The 25,933-nt window shown below is 42.6% G+C and overlaps 1 protein-coding gene across 1 annotated transcript in view; it reads left to right on the top strand.

The window, feature by feature from the left end:
- Positions 1 to 25,933, top strand: part of LOC138164891 (auxilin-like) — a 137,297-nt gene that overhangs the window by 86,664 nt on the left and 24,700 nt on the right. The window contains exons 5-13 of the mRNA XM_069092831.1: positions 802 to 924; positions 5,659 to 5,792; positions 7,513 to 7,707; positions 8,905 to 9,022; positions 10,671 to 10,750; positions 13,175 to 13,368; positions 13,718 to 13,798; positions 16,196 to 16,639; positions 21,413 to 21,562. Coding sequence (XP_068948932.1) covers positions 802 to 924; positions 5,659 to 5,792; positions 7,513 to 7,707; positions 8,905 to 9,022; positions 10,671 to 10,750; positions 13,175 to 13,368; positions 13,718 to 13,798; positions 16,196 to 16,639; positions 21,413 to 21,562 — 1,519 coding nt within the window. The remainder of the gene's footprint in view (positions 1 to 801; positions 925 to 5,658; positions 5,793 to 7,512; positions 7,708 to 8,904; positions 9,023 to 10,670; positions 10,751 to 13,174; positions 13,369 to 13,717; positions 13,799 to 16,195; positions 16,640 to 21,412; positions 21,563 to 25,933) is intronic.

The following is a 25,933-nucleotide window of genomic DNA, read 5'->3' as shown; positions in this document are numbered from 1 at the left end:
CTGAGGTCCAGCCTCCTCTTTCCTAGACTCCCTGGAGGCACCTTCAGGACAGGTCCAGTAGCACACAGGGGGATGGCCAAGAGATGGCCGAATCCCACTCTCCAATGGCTTCCCGTTCATTAGCTCAGTATCTGTATTTCTGAGAAGCTTTCCTTCCATGTACTTTGGATATTATAAATATTCAGTGTGGTGACTGTTATGAAAAACATTCTTGAATGTCTGGGGGTCCTTGCAAGGTCCACATGATTTATGGATGACAGTTTTATCTGTGAGAATACCCTGACTCCATTACAGTTTATTTGTTGAATTCTTAAGGTTATTTTGAGGTTTGCATGAGTTATCAAGATGTTGGTAAGGCAAGGTAAGACAGCATTAATGGTGTAAGTGGTGAGTTTAGAGCAAAGAAGACCTAAATTCAAAACAAACCCCTGACTCCATGATTTTACCCCTTTTCAGCATAGTGCCTGGCACCATAGGCATTTAATAAATGCTTTATCTCCCTTCCCAGCTCTAGTTGTACTATGTTACCTAGCTGTATACAATTACCATGGAAGAGAACAATCCCATACTCCCACTCCTTCCTCTCCCTTCTCCCTCCCTTTTCATGCCCCCCTCCCTCCCCTTCCCTGTTATATTCCTCTCTTCATTATATTTTATTTCCTCTGATTCCCTTCCCTTGACACCAAACTATTAAAAGAAGAACTTGTGTGTGATGTGGAAACCACCCCACCTCGTGTTTCTCCTTGAGCGGGCCATCTGCCAAGGCAGGAATGACACTCACATCTTTGTTGTGGTCCCCAGGTCTCGGAATGCAGCTGGCCAATGCGACAAGCACCCAGTCTGCACAATCTCTATGCTGTGTGTAAGAACATGCACAACTGGCTTCAGCAGAACCCCAAGAATGTCTGCGTCATCCACTGCATGGTAAGTCAGCCATAGAGCAGCCTGCTTCTCTGGGCACCTTGGGGAGAACTTCAGCCTGTGCCAGCAACCTCAGGACTTGTGCTGGGCAGCACAGCCCTCTCTGCCCCTTTATACTGGGCACCCTTGACCCCTCTCCAGGTACCCAGCCTGACCCTTGTTCCTATTTTGTATTTGCAGTGCTTAGAAGGATGCACAGAGGAAGTGACTCATTCATGCTTATTGATGGATAGATCTTCCCCAGAGCCTGTCTTGTCTTACCCCTTCCAGCTGGCCCATGTTCCTTTCCTTTGGGATTTCCAAAATGACAAGTCCCTAACCTGTAAGAGATCTGTGTCAGCAAATACTTAGGGTCGGGGAAGGTTACGGAACTTTTCCTTCACTCTCTTTCACTTTCCCCAGGGGGAAGAACTATTAATTAATACTAGGGAATTGAACCAGTTAACAATACTCTTCAAAGACAATGATGCCATTGATGCTAAAATTACAAATTAAGTGGAGGATGCTGTTTTTAAAGTTTAATGATATCAAAGCAATTCAAGGTATCAGTAGGATCACAGATTTTAGACCTGGGGAGAAAACTCCCCTTAGAAGTTCACCTTGTCCCATCCCTTGATATTTATAGATTTAGATTAGGAACCTGAGGCCCAGAGAGGTTAATAGTCTTGCTGAGGGTCACACAAGAAGTAAGTTACAGACCTGGGATTTGAACCCAGAGCCTTAGACTCCAAATCCAGCACTTTTCCCACTGGACCTAGGAGACTTGAGTTCCAATCTTGGCTCATCACTTGCAACCTGAGTGTCCTGGAGATGTCACTAAATCTCTCTAATCTTCCATGGATTTGAACTCAGGTCTTCCTGAGTTCTAGACCCAGTGCTCTATGCACTGTGCCCTCTAGCTGCCAACACAGACACAGGAAACTTTAAAGTTCAATATCATATGAAAAGCAAGTGAGTTGTAAAACAAAGTGCATTGCTAGGTTTGAGGGGGAAGATTGTCACTGAGCCTTGGGTTCAAGTTTTGGCTTTGATAGCGAATAATCCTAGCAGCTGAAAAATATGAATTTCGTCTTGAGCTACATTGAGAGAGGCTTAGCTTCCAGGAATTCATTCTAAGTCATGGCTCTACCTGGGATGTCCAGAGTATTGATTGTGTCCTGGTCTGAACCTCAATTCACTCATATCAAAACAGAAATTAATTTTTCACAGACTTGTGATTTCATTGGCTGAGGCAACTCCTCTTGGAAGAGAAAGTTTTCTCATATGGAAAATAAGGATATTTTGAAGCTCAAACAAGCTTGTGTAAGTCAAGTGCTTTGTAAAACTCAAAATGTTATAGCAATATCAGCTATTATTATTTTGAAGTAAGCTCCTCATTATTCTACTTAATATTTTGGGCAAGGGAAGGGATGAAATATAGGTTTTGGAACCTAGAATAGGAAAGAAACTTGAGGGAGATTTCCTCTTGCCTCCTCTCACTTTTCAAAATTCCCATTATTAAAGCAAGAAGATTTGACATTTCACTGGGGGCTCAATGGTAAAATCCAAAGGGGTTTGCTTCCTTACATACCCTAGTTTGTACATCTAAGAGATATCCTTTAGGGACTAAATGGAAAAATTCATAGGATAGGAAATGGCCATTTCTCAACCCATCAGACTTCAGAATTTCAGAGAAATATGATTAGAGTCTGTGGCTGGTTTTCACATTTGAGAGCCTTTCACCTCGCTTGAGCCATCTTCCCTTTGAGAAAGCCTAGGGACACTAATGAGGAAATAAAAGGGAATTATACAAGAAGATGGGTTTGAGCTTGGGGTGTTCTTTGACAAGGATGGAGCTACACAGAACGAATCCACAAGATCAAAGAAGGGCCTCTTAGCCAAAGGCAAATTCATAAGGGCAACAAGATCCGGAGTTAATTATCATTTGTTTGCTCCCAGCTCGGTGTATCCAGCCCCCAATCCCTTTCCTGAATTCCCATTGCCATTTGTCAACTGCTTGCTTGACATCTTTGCCGGAAAATATCAAATTCCTTTTTTCTTTAAAGGGACACTATCATATTTCTGCTCACTCAGGTTTGTCACCTTGGAGCAATCTCTGACTCTGTCCTCTCCCATCCTTCCCAACATCATTAGGATGGTCAAGTGGGGGAAAGGTTGAGCATTAGACTCGGAGTCAGGAAAACAGAGTTCAAACTCTGCCTCAGACACTAACTTGCTTTGTGACCCTGGGCAAATAACTTAATCTCCTTCTACCTCAGTTTCCTTACCTGCAAAATGAGGATAATAGCAGCACCTACCTCCTAGGTTTGCTGTAAGAAGAAAATGAGGTCACTTCAAACCTGAAAGAGCTATACAAATTATTAGTTGAGACCTGTTTCCTCTCTTTATAGAGATTATAGTCTAGCAGGGGAATTATCATAATAAATAATATATAATGCTTTAAGGTTTGCAAAGTGCTTACATAAATTAGAACATTTGTTCCTTACATATCAGCCCTGTGAGGTAGGTGCTATTTACTGTCTCTATTTTATAGATGCAGAAATTGAGATGGAAATCAGTTAAGTGAATTTTCCAGCGTCACACAAATAATAAGTGTCTGAGGCTGGATTTGGACTCAGATCCAGTATAGTTTCGAGTATATCACCTAGATACAAACAGAGATTAAGTGACAATATTACATGTTAAAGTCATTAAACAACTGTAAAACAAAGTGGTTTGAGAAGTCCCTGAGGGGAGGTTTTCACAGTAAGCAGCTGCTCATGGTCACATAGGTCCTAGGGGTAGGACCCACCCATGTCCTTTTGACTTTCATCTTGGAGCCCTTATGTAATGCCAAACTTTCTTGCTTAAAATGAAAGGAAGTCGACATCACTGTGTCACACTGTCTCCTACAGATGATCTTCAATGGAGTCAAATTAGGATAGTATTAAGAGAGATCCAAAGCCCATATTGGTAAAAGAGAACCTAGCCCCTTTAAGTGATTTTAAGGCCCAGATGAGTTATATCCCATAATCCTGAAAGAACTGGCAAATGTAATTACAAAATCATCATCAAGACCGTGGAGGAATCTAGAGGAGAATAAGACTTTAGAGAATAGGCACAGGCTTGTATCTAGAGTAGGACGTTGGGGTGTTGTCTTAGGGCACCATATTTAAAAGGTGCTGATGGTCTTTACAATTCTTCAGTGAACTCCTTCTCCATTCTCCTCTCTTTTCCACCTTTCTCTCCATGTCTGCCACAAAAACAATGACACCCTCTTGGTGCTTTCTGGTCTTCAACTCCTCCCAAACCAGTCTTCTTCCCAAGGTGTTTGCATTGGGTGCAAACATTCCGCTTAGTAGTGAATTGGCTATTGATCCCCAGTGAGCCTTCAGGACAGATTCAGAAGCAGAGGGATTACAATCACTTAGTAAAGGCACGTGTGACCATTAGGGGTCTGCTAAGAAGGAGGTTTGTTGATGGAGTTATTATCCTGGAGGACAGGTCACAGTTACACAAAACTCCCTCTACCAGTGCATGTTGGCACCTTCTCGGCCACTCATAAGTCTTAGAGAGATGACCAAGAACTCTGAGATATTAACTTCTAACAGTACCAGTTGACCAAGGGAATTAGGCATATATGTCTGGATTGATGTCAGCAGGTGAACTGACAGAAGTCCTCATCATATCCATGGTGAGAAAATGAAGAAATCTGGCCTGTGATGGTAGCATGGGTAACAACACGTACTTGATAGAGTGACTGTACCTGAAGAGTTTGGTGAATGGATCAAGGCACCATTAATTCACATTTGAACTTGGGCACTTTGGTGCCCCACAGGGGCCTCTAACAATCCTGAACTTACCAGGATTTGCCTCTTTAGATCCAAAATATCAACTAGAAAAGTAAGGAGAGGCAGAAATCTGAACACACCAGTTTATATGGGGGAAGGAAACTATCTTAGGGATTCAATTTATAATCCATTAATTTAATTCATAGATCATTAGACTATGAGCTTCTTGAGGTCAAGGACAGTCTTTTGCCTCCTTCTTTACCCTAGAACTTAGCATAGTACCCCAGAACTGGCACATAGTAGGTGCTTAATAGATATTGATTGATTGGTTTTAGCGGACCAAATAATACCAAAAATGTCCACTAATGCTTAGTCTCCACTAATATTGTCCTGAATGAGTCAGGAGATAGACCCTCCATGCACTGCCCTGGTCAAGAGAAAGAATTAGATGTTGCTGTGTGATGCTCCAGGGGCCAGAACAAAGACCGATGAATTTAAGTCATGTATTAAAGAACTCATAATCAGGGCTGTCTAAAACTGGCCTGGTCTGGTAGAGAGTGAGCTCTCTTTCCTTCTGAAGTATTCAAGCATAGGCTGGTTGACCACCTTTTAAGGATAATAGAATAGTAGCAATAATGGTGATGGTGATGACACTTTCAACGATCTTGACATATATTCTCATCCCATTTGAAGCTGAGGAAGCAGACTCAGAGAACTTGACTCTACCACAATCTTACAGCTGACAAGCATCTGAAGAAGGTTTTGAATCTCAGCCTTTAGGACCCTGAGACCAGTTTTCTACCCACCAGGCCACACTGCCAGTGGGGGTGTGCCTCCCAGGACCTGTGTGTCCCAGTCTCAGTTTCTCAGTACAAAATCCCAGACTAGGTGTTTACTGGGATGGGAATGCAGCCCAGCTGTCACCACCCTGTTTACTCACGCTCTATTTTTGCCTTTTGCTTGGCAGGATGGACGTGCTGCATCGGCCGTTCTGGTTAGTGCAATGTTTTGTTTCTGTCGTCTCTTCTCTAATCCAGCCTCTGCTATTCAGTTGCTAAATGCAAAGCGACCGGGCATCGGACTTTGGCCATCCCATAGGAGGTAGAGTATGCTGGCTACGAGGTTGGATACTTGTCTTGTGCACTGTTTGAAACCCACCAGTCCTCCAGCCTTGCCTTGTTTGAATCAAGTGGGAAGAGCTGGCTTGGACTTTGGGAGGCATAGTATTGCCTTCATTAAAGTACTGAGTTTGGGGCTGCCTTCAGGATATCCACACTGGATGATGAGTTAGAAATGAAATAGTCATCATACAAGATGATGCTTATAATTGGTCATGCTTACAGCTGGGGCAACAGACATTCAACACCAATGGAATAAAATACCTGTTTACAAGTAGAACCACAAAGTCTTTACTAGACTTCTTATCCCACCAATATGGGGATGAGGAAAGACATCATGAAAGGAAATCTAGAAAGTAAATATGGAATAGGTAATAAATACAAATGCATACACAAAGACATACCTGGCTAATACAGTGAGGTCCAATTATTGTGATCCACAAACCCACTGCAGTGATATTTCTGCTGGGCTGGAGCCAATTACCGTGTTATATAATTATAACTTCAGATCCTGTGAATTCAGATATACCTGACCACTCCTCATAATTCACAGTAATCAGTAGCTGGCTGTTCTTTTTAAATTATGGAGCACTCTCACCCATTTTCTCATTTGATCCATATGACAGCTCTCTGATGAAGGTAATGGGAACATCATCATTCTAGTTTACAGCTGAACAAACTGAGGTTTAAAGAAATTCAGGTTTGTGTCCAGTCAAACAGCTTAAGTGGCAGCTTTGCACAGTGCCTGGCATGTAGAGGGTGCTTAGGAAAGACTAGCTGATTGACTAATTAACTGGCAGAACTGGGACTCACTTGTGGCTTCTCAGTCGAATTCTCTAGATCGTCTTTCTCTCCACCAAACTCTGTCCCTTGATCCCATGTAGAGCTCTCTCGTAGGACTTTACTTATTGACCTGTTAATAGGCCCAGCATGTTTGGTGGAATCCCTGTGTCCAGTGTATGGTAGGTAGGGCACAGAAAGGTGGGAAGGTCTGCATGGGCTGTGGTTTTCCATTTACTCTCCACTTAATATGTGTATTTTAACTTATACATGGTCTTCCTTCCTCATTAGAGAGCATTCTCATTTTGAGAGCAGGGGTGACTTTTTTTTTCCTTTGGATTCTCACCACTTAGCACAGTCACTGCCAAATAGCAAGCACCTATTAAAAACTAACTTATTGCTTGGAGGGCATATCATGGCAGCAAGATCATAGCTCAGTAGGAGTTTTTAGTAGAAATACAGCAGGGTTAGCAGTTAAATGGTTTGCTGTCTTCATCTCCTCAGGTTCACTAGTATGCCCTCCTCTAGCATGCCATTTTGGTTTAGAAGTGAACTTGGCTAGGCCAGTGGAGGACAAGTCTACCAGTCTGGCAAGACCTTGAGTAAGGGTCCACTGATAGACTGTGTCTCTTGCCTGAGGCCTGGCCTACCTGAATTTGGAAAGACCCTAAACCAGGTTAGTCCCAAGATAATGAATCTTTCAGCTATAGTAATTCCCAAAGACCTGGAGAACACGCCTTCTGCCTCGTTGGAGACCTAAACTCAGATCCCTGAAGCTAGGAGCTGTGTTAGGGAATTTGAAGGAGCTACGATAGGATGCATTGCAGCATATGACTTTACAAGTCAAGGGTTTTTACCAAGAATAAGCGAATGGCTCTCTGTGGGGTGATAGAAAGCTACCAAATAACTTTCTTCTGTTTCAGATACATAGGTTATATTTGCGACCTCATAGCTGACAAACCCGTCATTCCCCACTGCAAACCTCTCACAGTTAAATCCGTCACTCTCAGTCCTGTCCCTTGTTTCAACAAACAGAGGAATGGATGTCGTCCTTTTTGTGATATACTCATTGGAGAAACCAAAATATTTACAACTTCCTTGGACTATGAAAGAATGAAGTGAGTTCTGGCATCTTTTCCCCTTTTAACTTGGTTCTCTTCCCAGTTGAGTCAGAATTTCCATGTAGAAGATGCACCACATTCCTTTATGTTGCTACTAAATGAGAGGTTCAGAGCATGTGAGCATTGTCTTGGTTCCATCCCATTTGGTTTGTTTTTATTGGACCCAGGATTTCACCTGTGTAGAGAACTCCTGGTGAAGGACCTCCCCTCCCCAGGCAGATCACTACCTTCTCCTCAACTCGGGGTCTTAGAGACACTTTCCTGGAGCTACACAGTGGCTGTTTAGAGACCCGGGTCTTCTAGCTCAGGGGCAGCTCTCTGCTCCCCATGTATCTGGTACATACACACATTTGCATTAATTTGTATGTACTTTCCCCGCTACATCATAATTTCCTGAGGCCACACAGTGAGTAAGAGGGCAGTGTGGTTATTGTTCAGTTGTTTTCAGTTGTGTCCAACTCCTCATGACCCCACCTGGGGTTTGCTTGGCAGAGATACTGCAGAGGTTTGCCATTTCCTTCTCCAGCTCATTTTACAGATGAGGAAATTGAGGCAAACAAGGTTAAGTGACTTGCCCAGGGTCACACAGCTGTTTGAAGCTAGATTTGAACTTAGAAGATGAGTCTTTCTGACTCCCCTCTGGACAATATGCACAATTACCCCAAGAGGGTGGTGCTGGGATTCCAATTGAGATCTTTCTGCTTTAAGCCCAGTGCTTACTATAATACACTAACTACATTGTTGGATTTGTTTTTTAAATGAGAGACAAAACATGATTTTTTTGTTCTTTTTTCCCTTAAACTATCATCTTAAGGTGGAACAGCGGCCAAACAGATTATTGAGCTTGGTGATAAACATCTGAGAAAATGAAGGGCTCTGTAGAGCAGGGCTGAGCTGCGTTGTCATCTGGCGAGCCAGATGGGCAGGGAGGAGGCCTGGCACTGATGCTAGATCCTCACGTCCTTGCCTCATGGCACCAGCTTGGTCCTTGCCAGTGCTGGCTGCAGGCCAGACATTGTTCTGGCAGGGGGAGGGCACAGAGGCTAGTGCTGAGGCTGGGTTAGAAGCACCGTGTTCCCCTTGCCTGTTCCTACTCTCAGTACCCTTGTAAAGATGAAAACGGTGTGGCAGTTTGCATCATGAATGCCATTAACATACTCTCTCTTCCTCTCTGTTTGTCTTCTTTCTTTAAAGAGAGTTCCGGGTCCAGGAAGGCAAGGTTGTCATTCCATTGGGTGTCACGGCTCACGGTGATGTGGTAGTGTCAGTTTACCATATGAGATCGACCATCGGGGGACGGTTGCAGGCTAAAGTACGAGCTTGGGCTGAAGGAAGGGAAGGGATTGTCTCTGACTGAGCATATCTGAGCCTGTTCATGCTTCTAATGGAGCCAGAGAACAGTTAACAGTAATAGCTCACATTTTTATAGCGCTTGAAAGCTTGCATGGTTCTTTACATAAGTTATCTTGTTTGATCCTCACAACAGCCTGGGGAGGTGAGTGCTACTACGCACCCATTTTAAAGGTGAGGAAACTGAGCTTGTGAAAGGTTAAGTGATTTACCCAGGGTCCCTTGCCTAGGGAAGTGTCAGAGCCAGGATTTGGATGACTCAGGTCCAGCTCTGACCAATGTAAGCCAAACAACAACCTTGGGGTGGTAATACTTGTACAATCATAGCTGATCTTTATTTAATTTGTAAACCTTATTGTTGGCATTATCTCATACACTCTTCCTAATAGATCTACAAGGTAGAAATCCCCATTTCATAGGTGAGTGTGTTAAGGCTCATTATAGATTACTCCCCACCCTCCTCCATTCTCCAAATATAGGTGATAGGTAAAAGGGTCATGGATTTAGGGCTAGAAAATACTTTAGGGATTATGTAATCTACCCTCTCATTTTACAAATGAAGAAACTGAGGCCGAGACAGTTTATATTAAAAGGTTGAACAGTTACTAAATATCCAAGCAAAGATTGAGTCCTCTGACTTCAGATCTGGGACTTTTCCTGGACACATAAAATGAGGCTGGCTGAATGTAGAAGGTTGGTTCAAGGTAATCCAGGGGGTCCGGGAAACTTCCTTGAATGAACATTGGATTAGGTGCAGCTCTTCCTTAGTTGGAATGTGCACAAAGCTTTCTTTATGACTTGTTTTCTGGACTACTTTGTTACAATGTTAGTGATAATGACTGGCAGTCATATAGCAATTGAAGTTGGCAAAGTGCTTCATGTCCATTATCTCACGTTCTCCTCACCACAACCCTGAGAGGTTGGTACTGTGGGTGTTACTATACCCATTTTAAAGATGAGGAAAGTGAGGGTCAGAGATATGGAATGACATCCCTCAGTCACTCAGGTAGTGTCAAAGGTGGTTATTTGACCCGGATCTTCCCAGCCTGAAGTTGATCCATCTGTCTGTCATGCTCCTGTGCTTTTGTCTCCTATCTCGTGTCACTGGTTGATGTCCCAGGCAGAACACTTATCTCCTTTATTGCCACTGTTATTGTCTTCCTTGGTGTATTAGTGCAGAACGGGGAACAACACCAAAGGAACCTTCCAGAACTGTCCTCCAATGTACATGGAGCTCCCCTTGTAGACCAAAGTCTGGAGAGAGATTTCTACCAGTGATGAATTTTCCATCGTTCCTTTGTTTTATCCCCCATAAATAGCCCTGCAATGTAGGGAGGGAACTCTCCATCACAAGACCCATTTCATAGATGAAGAGATTGAGCCTCAGCCAAAGTCATTGCCTTGGCTCAGATCACAGATTCAGCCGATAGCAGAACAAGGATCAAAGAGACTTTTTGACGGGAAGGCTAAGTTGATTAGGGTACAAGAAGACCTTGGGGTAGTAGACACTATCACAGAAAGCTAGAAAAGCTGACTTTCTGACTCTGGTTTGGGGATTCCATTTTGTTTTCATCAGAAGTATGTTACATTCTTTTCTCTTTTCTCATTAGATGACCAATACTCAAATATTCCAAATTCAGTTCCACACGGGATTTGTACCACTGGGCACAACAGTGTTGAAATTCACTAAGTAAGTATGACTTGGACCTGAAAAGTCCAGTCTTGGGGGCCGCCTTCAGTGTGCCAAGAGCTAAACCTACATGAGATGCTTAGGGAATACATCATCACCCCTGAGCCCATGAGTTCATGGCATATGAGGAAGATTTGGCAGTCAGAATGGGAGGGGGAGGGGTGAATCTGAGCTTTGCTGAAGTATTTAAAGGGCTGTCATGTGCAAAAGGGATTCAGTTTACTCTGTTTGGTCCTGGAGGACAGAATCAAAAGCAAGGGCAGAAGTGACAAAGGGGCAGATTTAGGCTTGATATCAGGAAGAACTTTACAGCAATTCACACTGTCTAAAAAGTGGCATGGGCTGTCTCCAGAGGTGATGGATTTCTTCTTAGGTAGGTCTTTAAGCAAAAGTTGGGGGACCACTCATTGGGTATGTTATTGTGGGAATCTGGGAAAGGGAGAAAGGAGGGAGTGAGGGAAGGAAAGAATAAAGGAGGAAGGGAAGAAGGTAAGACGAAAGGAAGGAGGAAGGGAAGGAAAGGAGAGTTGAAAATGGAGAAGGGAAAGAAGGGAACATGGGAAGAAGGAAGGAGGAAAAGAGGGGAAGAAGGAAGGAAAGGAGGCAGGAAGGAGGAAAGAAAGGAAAAGAGAAGGAAAGCATGGAAGGATAGATAGATTTATTAAGCATTTGCTATGTACTAGGTTCTGGGGTACAAATAAAAGCAAAAAGAAAAATAGTCTGTGCCCTCAAGAAGTTGACATTCTAATGGAGAAGGAAGCTGGAAGTCAGGAGTTTAAGGAGGGGTAATAAAGTCCATGGAGAGGGAGTGTGGTTTGGAAGCCCAGAAAGTCAGGCAGAGGCTCAGGAGAAGGATAAAAGCTGACTGACCTGAGCCCCTCCACAAAACGGAGGCCCTGGGGGACTCCCAAGCAGGAGAAGGGGCAGTTCTGGCATTGGGATACTACAGGGTGTTGATGGATATTCTGGGAAGAAGCAGCCCTGGGCACTAAGGCCAGATCCAGAATGAGACAGCTGCAGACGTCTGGAGGCAGGACCAGAGAGAGGGCCTGGGGGACTCCCAAGTAGGAGCAGGGGCAGACCTGGCATTGGGATACTCCAGGGTGAGAAGGCAGCTGGTGTGGCTGGATATTCTGGGAAGAACAAGCCCCGGGCACTTAGGCCAGATCCAGGATGAGACAGCTGCAGTCTTCTGGAGGCAGGACCGAAGAGAGGGCCTGGGCTGGACCTTCCCAGCTCCCAGATTCTGTGTTTCTCTGAAGTGTTACTAGGGGAACCTTGTCTTCAGGCTCCATCTGGTTATCTCAGGTCCATTGTCTTTTGGGGAAACAGAATTGGCTTTATTTCTTCCATGGGTCAAAATAGACCTGGTCCATCATTCAAGGGGTGGCCTGGCTGGAGATTTATTATCTGATAAAGTGCCAGGCGTCTTCCTGAACTCTACAAGCTACTTGTGAGGCAAGAATGTCATTAGGTAACAAGGGGAGGGGCCCCAGAGGCCTTGCCGCCCACCCCCCGTTTTTTGTTGTTGCTGAGTTGATTTTCAGTCGAGTCCAACTCTCCATGATCCCATTTGAGGCTTTCTTGGCAGAGATACTGGACTGGTTTGCCATTTCCTTCCCCAGATCATTTACAGATGAAGAAATCAAGGCAAATAGAGTTAAGTGACTTGCCCAGGGTCACGTAGCTAGTAAGAGTTTGAGGCCAGATTTGACCTTTGCTCTCCCTGACTCCAGGTCCAGTGTTCTCTCCATTGTAGCACCTAGCCGCCCTAACCCCTCATTCTACGATGAGTAAACTGAGTGTAGAGTCAGAGAACTAAAAGGTATTTAGAGGTCATCTTGTCCCATCCTCTCTTTTTATGGATAAGGAAACTGAGGCCAACAAAATATAGGTCCCTTGCCCAAGGTTACACAATTAGTCAGTGACCTAACCAGGTTTTGAATTCATATCCCCGTCTCCAAAGCCGTTTCTCTTTGCACTGTATCCTGTTGGATGATGTTGGGCCATCCAAACTGCTTTAACTTCAGATGATGGCAGACTCCCCAGCCCTGGAGGCAACCCGTTCCACTTTGGTTAGAAAGTTTTCCTTTCATCCTGCATCTGTCCCTGCAGCTCCTGCATTCGAAGGCCAACCCAGTGCAAGGTGAATCTCTTTCCCTATGACTGCTCTTTAAATACTTCATTTTATTTTGAGTTTTTTTCTCCTAATGTTTATCTCAGAGTGTCTTGAGTGGTTTCTTTGAAGAGATTTTCCCCTTTATACAGAGTAATACAATCTCAGGTTAGGAAGGAGCTGTGGCCAGCAGTGGCCAGCCTGCACCTTTGTGGATTCCTACAAGCAAAATAGTCATTTGGATTCATTCAGGGGCTTTTCCGTCATCCTCTAAAATATAAAACCTGACCCCATGCCCCTCTGTTTAGGCCTGAGTTGGACGCATGTGACTCTCCAGAAAAATACCCCCAGCTGTTCCATGTGATTTTGGAGATCGAAATTGAACCTAATGACAGACAGACAGATTTAACTCCTCCGTGGGAGAATTTCTCCACAAAAGACATTAGCCCCAACATTCTCTTCTCCTCTCACCAGGAGCAGCAAGACACTCTGGCCTCAGCAGGTAAGATTCACCGACTCACTTCCTACCCTACCTAGAGGGGACAGTTATGTACTAATTAAATTCAGGAGGACTTTATCGAACCCCTGCTGTGGGACCAGGCTTTGTGCAAGATATTGGAAATGGGAGGGCAAAAATGAAACGGTGCCTCCCCTTGAGAAGCTTACATTTGAGTGGAGGGAAATTTTCAGTGGAGCTCTCCCACCTGGGAGAATTAATGAGCAAAGCCTCAGGTCAGCGGCAGCCCCAGAGCAGGGCTTTCACCGAGGTAGTGAATACATACAGCCTAGATGAGAAGAGGGAGAACTTGCCTTCCAGGCATGGGCAAACCCCCTCACCTTCTGTGTTGCAGGTAGAGCCTCAGCTGATGTTCCTCAAGATAACCCAAGGCATGCTGGTCAAGGGGCTTTCTTTTCATCTCTCAACTGGCAAGGTACTTTCATTTTTTAAATTGTCTTTTAAAAATTCAATGTATTGATGGATTTTTGTTTGTTTTTACATCACCTCTCACTTTCAAAGAGTAATTCCTTACCACAAAGAATGAGAAAGAGGGTGAGAATAGGTATGCCCATTTAACAAAACTAGCCAACACATCCCAAGACTAATAGTGTATATCAAGTTCCCTACCCAGAGTCCCATCTTTGCAAAGAAGACAGGGGAAGGAGATGCTTTCAAATGGTTCTTCCTCTGACGGTGTCCCCACCAGAACAGCTTGGTCTTTTTGGAGTACTCTAAAGGGGAATGGGGTTTCTCATCTTGAAAAGGTTGTGGCTCCCAGGGGCAGCTGGTCTGTCCATATGTGGAGAGTCACTGAAAAGTTTGGTACGACAACAAAGGGCTTCTTTTGGTAGAAAGCTGGGCAGTCAGCTTGGAAATTGCTCTATTCAACTTCTTGCATACATTCATAACTTTTCTTCCCTTTTTCTCTTTAAATTTTATTGAATTGATGTGTTTTGTTTTCATATTATTAATATTTAGAGACAACTCCCACTTTGTGAGAGGTCTTTTATTACATAATGAAAAGTTAAATAAAATGAATAATTCAATGACTTCGTTTGAAAGTACATGTAACATTCAATATCCCCTACTTATCTATTAAAAAAAATAACAGGAATCTATTTTCCCTGTCTCCCTCCCCCCATCCTTTAAAACAAAAGGAAAGAAAAACAAATTACTTCACATATTCATCCAAAAACATTTATTAAGCATTGTATTAAGTGTTAGAGATAGAGTACCAAAAACAAATCATCCCCTGCCTACAGAAAGCTTATATTCATTTTGTTATGCAGAATATATGCAGATAAGTCAATACAAAATGGATAGAAAATAAATACAAATTAATTTGTAGGGAGAAGGGCTCTAGCCACTGGCACATGGGGGACAGAACTAAGCTAAGCCTCATGTAGATGGGGAGTTGCTCCATTCAAGTGGGCCATAGTTTTAGTTAGAGGATTATGGGTCTCATGATAGAGGGGTGAGAGAGACCATCAAGTCCAAATCCTTCATTTTACAGATGAGGAAACGGAGGCCAGAAAGGTGATGAGCGTCAGAGGTGAGATTCAAAATCAGGGCTTCTGATTCCAGAACCAGGGCGCTCCCCACTGTCTCACAATTTAATCATCTCTCCATATTTCTGAACCATAAATCCCCATCTCAGGGGTTTTGAATTTGCTTCTAGAGTACGTTATTCCAAGCTTAGTTAGCAAAGGTTAGGAAGCACTGAGGGGAAGGGATCTTTCTTGCATGTGACCTTCTTCAAAGTGACTGTTTTTAACCACAATTACCCATCAAAGTAGGAGGGACTAATGAGCAATTTCAATATTTGCTCCTATTAGTCAATGAAACCCTTTGAATTCCTGACATTGACTTGTGGGTGTATCCGATGTAAAAAAAAAAAAAAAAAGAAAAGGATGGAGTCAGGTGACTTTGAACAAATTTGGATGCTGTCAAGGTTCCCTGTCTGTCCCCTCTCAGGATTCTTCCCTCCTGCCCTTTCCATGTGAGAGAAAGCTCCAATCCCCTCCCAGATGAATACAAAGCACAAACTTCCTCTGAGTTCTCCCCTCTCCAAACTTTCCAGGTTTGGGGGTTTCTCCTTTCCCTTAGCTGGAAAGATGATTTAGGGTTTTATTTCCAAAGGCCTCTGTTGAGGTCTGAGCTCAGAATTAAATCCAGATCTCCTGATTCTGAATCGAACAGTCTTTCTACTTCCCCAATCAACTTCATCCATAGATATAGACAAATCAATCATCAAACGCTACTGAGGAATGTCAACAATGAACAGAGTTGCTCTGAATCATCCGATCCCTTCATTGTCTGCCTTCTTCTCTCCTGGAATTATTTATGCTTAAGAGAGTATTAAAAATTCAGTAAGAGATTTTGAAGTACAGCCAGGAAAGTGAAGAGCTCAGAGCTCATGGCATCTGAGGATCATTTGAAAGAGCTGGGAATATTTGTCTTGGGGAAGTGAAGACTCAAAGGGAACATCATAGCTGTCTTCAAATATCCCAAAGGCTGGGACCTGGAAGACTGATTAGGTTTGGGATTCTTGGCCTTAGTAGATAGAACTAGGGGCAAAGGGTGGGAATTGCAGAAAGACAGACTCAGTTGAGATGTCCTGTCAGTTTGAGCTGTCCCAGAGTGGAGTGGGGTGCTTCAGGAGGTGGTGGGTTCCCTTAGCCTTCCCTGGAGATTGTCAGGCAGAGAATGGATGGTCACTTGCTGGTCCAGGCATGGACTGTATTAGATGGCCACTGTAGGCTCTCTCAGCTCAGATGGTGTGTAATAAATCTTCAGCCAAGAAACTGACCAGTTATTTGGAATTCCTCAGATCAGAAATCCGACAAGGCCAGCAGCCACCCCACCTCTGAGGACCGAGCGGCTCTTGTCCATGAGGAGAGTGAGCAATCAGATGATGAGCTCCTGTCTCTCTCAAGCCAGCACAGTAACGCCAGTGGGGACAAAGCCCCTGGAGGGTCCAAACAGAACAAAAAGCAGCAGGAGGCACCTCCCCCTCCGCCCCCTGAAGACGTGGACCTTCTGGGGCTGGAGGGAAGTCCCAGCAAGACTTTCTCTTCTCAGCCTGTGGCTCCCCCCACCAATTCAGACTTGTTGAGTGACCTGTTTGGGGGTGGAGGCACAGCAGCATCTGCTCAGGCTGGACCTCCAGGTGTGGAGGATGTGTTCCATCCAAGTGGCCCAGGATCAGCCCACTCAACACCCCGAAGATCTGCAGCTTCCGGCTCGCCATCTCCCTCTGCAAGAGGGGGAGAAGGTAACTCTCTCAATGTAGTGTCCTCCAACTAAGGTAGACCCATGGACCCTGCTCAGGGAATCCCGTTGCTCTGGGCTAGTGTTTTCATGATTTTGAGGGTAATGTCCCAAGAGGTCCTATAAAGAGGAATTAGAAAAAGGATCAGTTTTCAAGACACAGCACAGGAGACGTGAGTGCTTTCTTTCACTACACTATTTTCCTTCCAGAATGTCAAAGCCTGACTTATTTAGCTATTATGGCCAATAACAACAAAAACTACAATAATAACTTACATTACCATCGTGTGATTCCTATTTGCAAAATACTTTCTCTACAGTGACCTCATCAGACAGGTAGGGAAGCATTGTCATCTCTATTTTAAAGAGAAGGACACTAAGGCACAGAGATATAAAATGATTTCCCAGGCTCATAGTCTTAGGAACGGTCCGAGCTCAGAATTAAATCCAGATCTCCTGATTCTGAATCGAACAGTCTTTCTACTTCCCCAATCAACTTCATCCATAGATATAGACAAATCAATCATCAAGCATTTATTAGGCACCTACTGTGTGCCTAGCACGATGACAGGTTCTGGGAGAATACAAAGCCCAAAATTAAACAGGCCTTGCTCTCAAGGAGGTTCTCTTCTGTTGGAGGACAGCAGAGCATGTACACAGATAGATCAATGCAAAATCAATACCAAGATTATTTAGATGACAAGTGATTCAGGATTTGGTAGATTCTTGAAGGTCTTATACCTCCTCTTATCTTCATGTAATTGCTGTTTTGAGGAAACAGTTTCTAACATTGAAGAGAAGGGTGAGCTTTATTTTCGGGTCCTGCAAGAATTCACAGATATGGTATCTTTCAAAGATTTTTGCAAAATCATGGAAAACAGTCCTGGAGAGGGGAAAATATCTCATTGATTTCCAGAAAGAGAAAAAGAAGAGGACCATCTATAAGCTATAGGCCAGTGAACTTGACTTGGATTTCTGGGAAAATTCCAGAATAGATCATTAGATAGACTTGGGGAAAGTGCAGAAACAGGTACAAACAATCAAGTATCTCTAAGCAATGTTGGAGCTGGCCCAGCATTTTTGGTCCAGCCCCTTTGTTTTAATGCTTAAGCAAGAGAGAAGTGAAAGGATTGGCTTTTGGTCACATGGCTAGTTAGTGCTCCTGGTCAGGTCTCTTGGTCATTGAATGCTCTTTCCATGTTATTACAATGCCACAGGCTGTTTCTCATTAAAGATTCCAGCACCACTCATAAACATGAACTACAGTCTCCAGATGTCTGCAGTTTTGATCTAGAGTTGTAAGCTTTGCTTTGTATTGATTTTATCAATAAATTAATGTCAAACCCAAAGCCTACGAACCTTGAAAATGGCCTTGTAAGCATAGTGCCTTCACCAACATGACTGCTTGAGTTATATGAGCTGTTTAATCACCCAAGTCATCTTCTTCTTCCTAAGATTTATAGCATGGCTGATGAACCATTATGGGTAGACCTTGGGCCAGAGCCACCCAGTTTTGAGGACAATCAGAACCATAAAGTGAGTCTCAGAGTTGTAGAATTTCATGCTTTTATAATTGGAAAGGAACCTAAATGCCTAGGTTACACAGCCAGTAAACTGAAGTCTTCTGACTCCAAGGAAGGGCTTTGATGCTTTGTCAGGCTGCCTTCTCTTCCCCAAGTGTCTAACTTCAGGCCACTAAGATGGATTAAAATTCTTTGCAGAAAAGTTTCAAGTTCTAGTTTTAGGGTGGCACCTGCTATAATATTAGCACTCACCTGGTCCCAAAGGGGGTTGACTCATTGTAGGACCATACAAAGAGGAGTTGATAATGTGATCTAATGAAGTGACATGTGGAAATAAATGAACCTCATAATGCGTGTTCTTTGCCCTCCTTGGTCACTTAAATTGAGTTTCATGTTGTAACTTAGTTGGAACAAATCCCTTCCCAATGCTTGACCCATTCTACACTAAGTAAGGGAGCCTGAAAATCACTCAAGCCAACTGTCCCATTGTACAATTGAAAAACTGAAACCAGAGGTATTCAATTCAACTAAATAAATGCTTATTAAGCATGTACATAACACTGTGCTAGGCACTGAATATGCAAATACAAAAAATAAAATAGACCTTGGACTCAATGAGCTTACATTTTACCAAGGGAATGCCCACATGTATACCCATAAATGACTACAAAGTAATTTCAAGGAGGAGAGAATGGTGATCCTCTCCAGGATCAGTAAACAGATGGTATAGGGGTGTCTGCCGGCACTATGTTTTGAAGGGATTGTAGCAGGGTGAGGAAAGGATTTCATAGAATTCACAGCTGGGTGTTCTCTTTGATTATAAGCTTAAGAGCTGGACAGCTCCTTAAAAATTCACTCCTCTCATTTTATATAAGGAAGCTAAGACCCCCCTCCCTGCCCAGCCCCCAAGTTAGATAACTTATTTAATGTCAGGAAGTCAGAATATCATAGTGATCTGAGGTGCCCCAAATCCAGCATCTTTCTCTTCTAACAATTGTGCCTTTTACAGACATATAGTTCAGTTTCATTATTGTATTGATAAAGAAACTGAGGAAAGAGATGGTAAAATCACTTACCCAAGGTCATCCATCCAGTGAGTAGAGCCCAAGTTTAGATTTTCTGGTCCTGCTCCAGGGTTCTTTCTACCAGATTACAGATTACAGATTACACTTTCAATTTCATCATCCTAGCTTTTGAAATCCCTTCATCTTTCAAAATAATCAGAGGAAGGAAAGCACAGTATAATGGGAGGAGTGGTAGATTTGGAGTTGGAGGTCTGGGTTCAAATTCTATCACTTATACTTATTGTGTATGTGACTTTGGGCAATGGGTCATATAGCCTTTAGAGGAGTGACATAGGGTAGTGGAATGAATGATGAATGTTCTGAATGAGGACTGGGTTCAAATCTGGCCCCTGCCACCTTCTAGCTGTGTAATCCTGGGTAAGTCTGTTAATGTCTCTCATCTGCAGAATGGGGATAACACCTTTTATGAGGCTCAGATAATGCAGGGCATGTAAAGGGCTCTAAAAAGCTTAAAGTGCTTCATACATATGAGCGCAAAATTTTGTCAGTGTTTTTGTTTCATTATATATAAAATGAGGGAATTACACTAAATGGCCCCGAAGATCCATTCTAGTTCTAAGTCCTATGAATTAAAAGAAGCAGCATGATGTGGTAGTTAGAGGACCCACACTGAAGTCAGATAGACCTGGGGTAACCTCCTTCCTTGTGAGTGAGCTAGTCAAGGCCAGTTTTTAACCTTTCTGTGTCCTAGGTACCCTGTAAGATTGTTAAGGTTCAAAACAGTCCCCGATTTGCATCAGTGAAGGGAGTTTCCACACCAGGAATCAACTACATGGAAACAGTCAGGAATAGATCAGCTCCAACAAGAAAAAAACAAAACCCTAGAAAAGTGTCCTTATGCTGGGCTCCTCTGTTTTATAACATCTTTTGGAGGAATGTGCCTGAGTGCTAGAAGACATCAGGTTCCCCTTTGATAGGAGCTGGATTTCACCTATGTAAAATTCCCTTCTCTCTGTACATGAATAGGGGATAGGATGGAGACCATTAAAAACAAAATCTGATCATCCTGGTTTTCTCCAGTACAGAAAGGCAGTGAGGTATATTAGAAAGAAGTCTGCACTGGATTCCTCTTATGACTCTGCTCTTTAATTGATGTTTGACCTTCCAGAAGTCACTTAACCTTCTCAGGGCCTCAGTTTCTTCACCTATAAAATGAAAAGGCATACTAGATTTGAGGTTCTTTACTCTGGGTGTGTGTGTGTGTGTGTGTGTGTGTGTGTGTGTGATTATCATGGACCCTGTGGCCAATGTACTGAAGCCTTTGGGTCATCTTTTTAGAATCATGTTTTCAAGTGCATAAAATAAAATCAGGGGTTTATGAAGGGAGTCAAGTAGATTGAAATACAGGGATGAATGAATGAATGAATGAATCAATGGTTCACTGTTCTCAGGTTACAACAACCTTGGACTAGATAATCTCCAAGGTTCTATGCAGTTTGAAAAGTATGACTGTAAAAGCAGGGCCATGGGACTTGTCCCACCTACTCTGCCCTCCCCAGAACCAGGGGTTAACAGGCACCAGTTTCATGGGAGTCAGTCTTATCTCACCAGTGGAAAGAGAAATCCTTTGTTAACTGATTGATTGATCTTATTTTGTAGTTGAACCTGAGGCTTATTGAGGAAAAGTAACTCCCAAGGTCCCATGAATGTAGGAAGTGGGAGAGTCAGAATCTGAACCCAGAATAACTAGCTAAAAGAGGAAGTGACCAGAAGGGGATTGCCTCCCTAGTTATTCTCTAGCCTGACCTTACCCTGGTTTCTCCATGTCCTCCAAGTCCCATTGCCCTGACTCTAGCAGTGACCTTGCCAACAGTAACTTCATGGCATCTTGGGATTTTCCATAATGGAACCAGTTTCCTTGCGCCTCTCTGTTCTCTACAGGCAACAGTGTTCCCCAGTCTCTGTCTTTCTGTAATCTTGGGGTACCATCCTGAGGTCTTCCTTCATGCACTTTGTCCTATAATCTTGGTTCTTGCCCCAGGCCCACTTATCCAAAGTTGATTTTGTAGCTCTTGCTCAAGACATCAGACTTGTTGGTCATGCCTCTGCTCTGCTATTTATTTTATCTTCAGCACTGCAAGAAAAGAATGAACTCAAAGTGAGTACAGGAAAGTTACTCATATTCCACATAAAATAGTCAATTTTGTCTTCTTTTTTTTTTCCCTCCAGCTGCAGCCTTTGACCCATTTGGAGCTCCCTCCAAACCATCTGGTCCAGATTTACTGGGTTCTTTTCTGAGCACATCAAATGCCTCTAGTGATCCCTTTCTTCAGGCCAGAAGTCCTTCACCCACAGTTCACAGTGACCCCTTTAATTTAGGTAAGAAATAAAGCATTTTTCTACTTCATTTTGAAGAGTGAGAAGATTGGGGACCTCCGCCATTTGCAAATGATTTATGTATGGCCTCATTCAACACCATTTAAAACCAGAGCTCTCTGATGGCAAGGGGAGGCATACCATTTCCACTAGAGAATGGTGGCTCGCTCATGATTTTGAAGTCCTATCACAAATGATGTGTGTCACATTGGCTCTAGACGCTTCATTGAGAATATATTGTGCCACTTAGGACGGCGCTCTGGGCATGATTGCATTTGTGTTTTGCCTCGTCTAGTGGAAGGTCATTGAGTGGTAAAGTGTCCAACAAAGACCCTACTTTTATGAGTTTTGGACTGTGGTTTCTTTTCAGACTTTTATATTGGAAAGGCCTGAATGCTAATGTAGTGTTGGTGAAGCTGTGAAATGCTTCAATGGCTCTGAAAAATAATTTGTAGCTATGCAAGAAAAGTTACTGATGAATTCCTTCACATTGACTCAGTGCTCTAACAACTGAATGTTTTCCATAAATAAGATGTCGACTAAGTAGAATAGACCTGGATGTGGGTGACTGAAAGGCCATTTGGTGAGTAATCTTTATCATTACTGGGACCATTCTCTTTTTTACCTCTACAGAAAGGTTTGTTATGAATTATTTATCCCAGCACTTTTTTTCGTGGCAAAAAAACTGAAAATGAAGTAGGTGCTCATCCGCTGGGGATATCTACACAATTTGTAACAGACAACAACTATGTTGTAAGAAATGGTGAATTTTTTTTTTTTTAGCAATCAGGGTTAAGTAACTTGCTCAAGGTTACATGGCCAGTTATCTCTGGGTGTGGTGCTGAGTATCTGAGCCCGGATTTGATCCAGGTCATCCCAACACTGGAGCCGGTGCTCTTACTCGCTGAGCCACCTGGCCGCCCCTAAGCAATTGGGGTTAAGTAACTTACTCAAGGTTACACAACCAGGTGTTTCTGGGTGGGTGCTAAGTGTCTAAGCCCAGGATTCGATCTCCAGGTCATCCCAACACTGGAGCCGGTGCTCTTACTCGCTGTGCTACCTGGCCGCCCCAAAATGGTGAATTTCAACAATTCAGAGAATCATTTGAGGACTTGTATGAAATCATGCTGAGTGAAGAAAACAGAATGAAAAGAACAATAGATACAATAATCATAATGCACATTCATACAATGCCAAAAGGCAACTGGACTTGGATTAATTGCAATGACCCTTCTTGGTTCCTGAGAATAGAGAATTTAATACACATCCCTCTCCATGGTTGGGCACTATGGCTGTGGAATGAACAACACACTACTAGACTCAATTGACTTTTATTTAACTGTTTCCTCTGGTACCAATTAAGGTTTTTTGGTTGGTATTTTAACAGTTGACTGTGGTATTAAAGGGGAAAAAAGCAACCAAAAGTATTAATAAAAATGTAGGGAGAAATACCTTGAGATGAATTTATTGGACAGTACATACAAGATTCACTTCAAACTGCACCTGACTGCTAAGTGTGCTGTAACAAGTGATTCTACCATTGTAAAAGGGCTTCCCAAAATGGACACCCCTCCTCCTGAGATATAGCCATTCCATCCAATGGCGATTTCGAGTCCTAGAGAGGAGCCTGCAGTGCTGCCTTCTTGGGGTAATACAGAGACTACATGACAAAGATAGGATTCCAATTTAGGTCTTCACAACTCTGGGGTCAGCTAGCAGTTCACTGCATCTCTACCTCTAATGGTCTTTGTCACAAATGGAAAAAATAGGGGCCAAAATTTAAATCTTTGAGACTTCTTCGAATTCATCGTATTTATAACATGGCATCATAATCCTATAGCACATCATGTTCAACTCTTCCTTAGTTGTCAGGCACATACTTTGTTTCTAGTTCTTTGAATCAACAGAGACTGGAAATACTTTTCTATGTATGAGTATTTTCCTTCCATCTTAGACTTTTTCAAAGTATGGGCCTCATATAATAGTAGACCCACTGGTTAGGAACAATTTCATAATTTCTGAGGTATAGCTCCAGATTGCTTTGCAGAAGGGTTGGACTAATTCTGAGCTCTACTAATAGTCTACCATTCTGCCTTTCTTCCCACAGTCCCTCCAACAATGGCTTTTTTTCCCACTTGTCCTCCTTGTCAATCTAGTTGTAAGGTAGAACCTGAGAGTTTTCTTTAAATTCCTATTGCTTTATACTTCAATTGAAAACCACCTTTTTGTATCCTTTGATGACTTCTTTTTTTTCAATGTTCATTTTTTATAATATTTTGAGTTCTTAATTTTGCTTTCTCCTTCCTTCTTCTCCTACCTCCCCAAGATGGCAAGCAATTTGATATAGATCATGCATGTTCAATCATGTTAAACATTTCCACATTAGTCATGTTGTAAAAAGAGGAAACAGGACAAAAGGGGGAAAAGAACATGGAAAAAAACCAGAACATGGAAAAAAAAAAACAAAGAAAGTGAAACTATTATGCCTTGATCTGCATTCAGACTCATAATTTCTTTCTCTCCTTGAGGATAGCATTTTCCATCAAGACTCTTGGAGTTGCTTTGACTACTTTTCTACTGACATTGCATTTCCTGTGGACATGAGTTTATATAGTGCATTTGTGGGGTGACCTTAATGATCATGGGCTTAAGAGGCTAGAACATGGCGCTGATCATGGTGCTAAATTACTGGGCCAAGGTCAGAGGTTGAATTTACATCCATTCAATTCAATTTAATGAACATTTATAAAGTATGTACTCTTTGGAAGGTGCTGAAAGAGTTGAAAATAACAATAGACTCAAGTAGGCTGAGTTGCTGAAGATTTGGTGAGAATTTGGTGAAGATTTGCTGAAGAACTTGGTGAGATTTGGGTTTGAATCCACATGCCAACCAGTGTTACCTCTGACTCAGGACAAACCAAACCATTCAGATATTATTTTTGCATCTGGCCCCCCCCCTTTTATGTCAAATCTTCTATACACAAGAAAGTGATAAAAACATCTCTCTCTCTCTCCTCTACTTTTTTTTCCAGTGGAACTCATCTGAGAACTGAGTAGAATTTTTGCTCAGCATTTGGGGAAAAATAAAGTAATAGTCAAATGTAGAATACTGGCATGTTTGGTGAAATGAAATTATTCCGATGGAGTTGGGGTTAACTACATTTCTGCCTGTTATTATTCATTCACTTATATAGAGCCTTTGGAACTATCTCAAAACCTCAGTTTCTTTGTCTGTAAAATAGGGCATTAATATTTGCATGCCTTACTCTGCAAACTTGTTTTGAAGCAAAACAAAAAGGCTTTGTGTGCATTAAAAAGTCCTGAACAGAAAACGCACTGAGTCTGTAGAACCTGGTAACATTTCTATCCCTGCTGCTCATTTCAAAGGCAGGGATTGAGAAGTAAAAGGCATATTTTGAGAAAATGAATTATAATAATAATAGCTAATATTTATATAGTGCTTACTATGTGCCAGGCTCTGTGCTTTGCAATTATTATCTAGAGGTGCTATGATTGACTCTGCTTTACAGATGAAGAAACTGAGGCAGACAGAAGTTAAATGACTTGCCCAGGATCACACAGCTAGGTGAAATGCTATGCCTGGGTTCAGGAAGACTCATCTTCTTGAGTTCAGATCTGATCTCAAACACTTACTAAGCTATGTGACCCTGGCCAAGTCACTCAACTCAGCTTCAGTTTCCTTATCTGTCAAAGGTGCTGGAGAAGAAAATGGCAAAGCCCCCCAGGATGGCTGCCTAGAAAACCCCACATGGGGTCATGGAAAGTTGGAAACTATGGAAAAATGACTGAACAATTTCCTGACTCCAGGCTTAGTGCTCTACCCACTGCACCATCTAGCAACCACCTAATTAATGTGTAGTTTCAAGAAGAGGGATTCATTAGCTTTTCTTGTGTTGTGCCTGCCTCTGGCAGTTTGGAGAAACCTAAGGACTCCATCTAATAATAGTAATCTTAAATGAATAAAATAATCAGAGAGGACTACAAATGAATTAATTATATTGATTTAATTATATGTAATATAAACATATATAATCTGTAATATAATAATATAACATAAATATATTATATAATACATAAATAAATATACAAATATATGTGCATACACATACACACACATATATATATATACATACATATGCACACACACACATATGAACAAGGGGGGATTCGGTCCTCTACCCTAGTCAACCTCTCTCTGGAATCATGCCTTCACTTCTGGCCACCACATTTTACAGAGGACATTGACAAAATAGCGTACATGCTGTAATGGGAATGTAAATTTGAAGTTCTTCCCTGCACCTAGGCTAAAGTGCACCTGAAGCCTGGGGTGGGAGGCTTGTTTTTCAGTAGATA

The sequence above is a fragment of the Petaurus breviceps genome, unplaced genomic scaffold (genome assembly GCF_028583685.1).
Source record: "Petaurus breviceps papuanus isolate PSGF00001 unplaced genomic scaffold, PetGlider_PUasm1.0 207, whole genome shotgun sequence".
Taxonomy (NCBI): domain Eukaryota; kingdom Metazoa; phylum Chordata; class Mammalia; order Diprotodontia; family Petauridae; genus Petaurus; species Petaurus breviceps.
The sequence above is the reverse complement of the archived record's forward strand: the minus strand, read 5'-3'. Positions and strand labels throughout refer to the sequence as shown.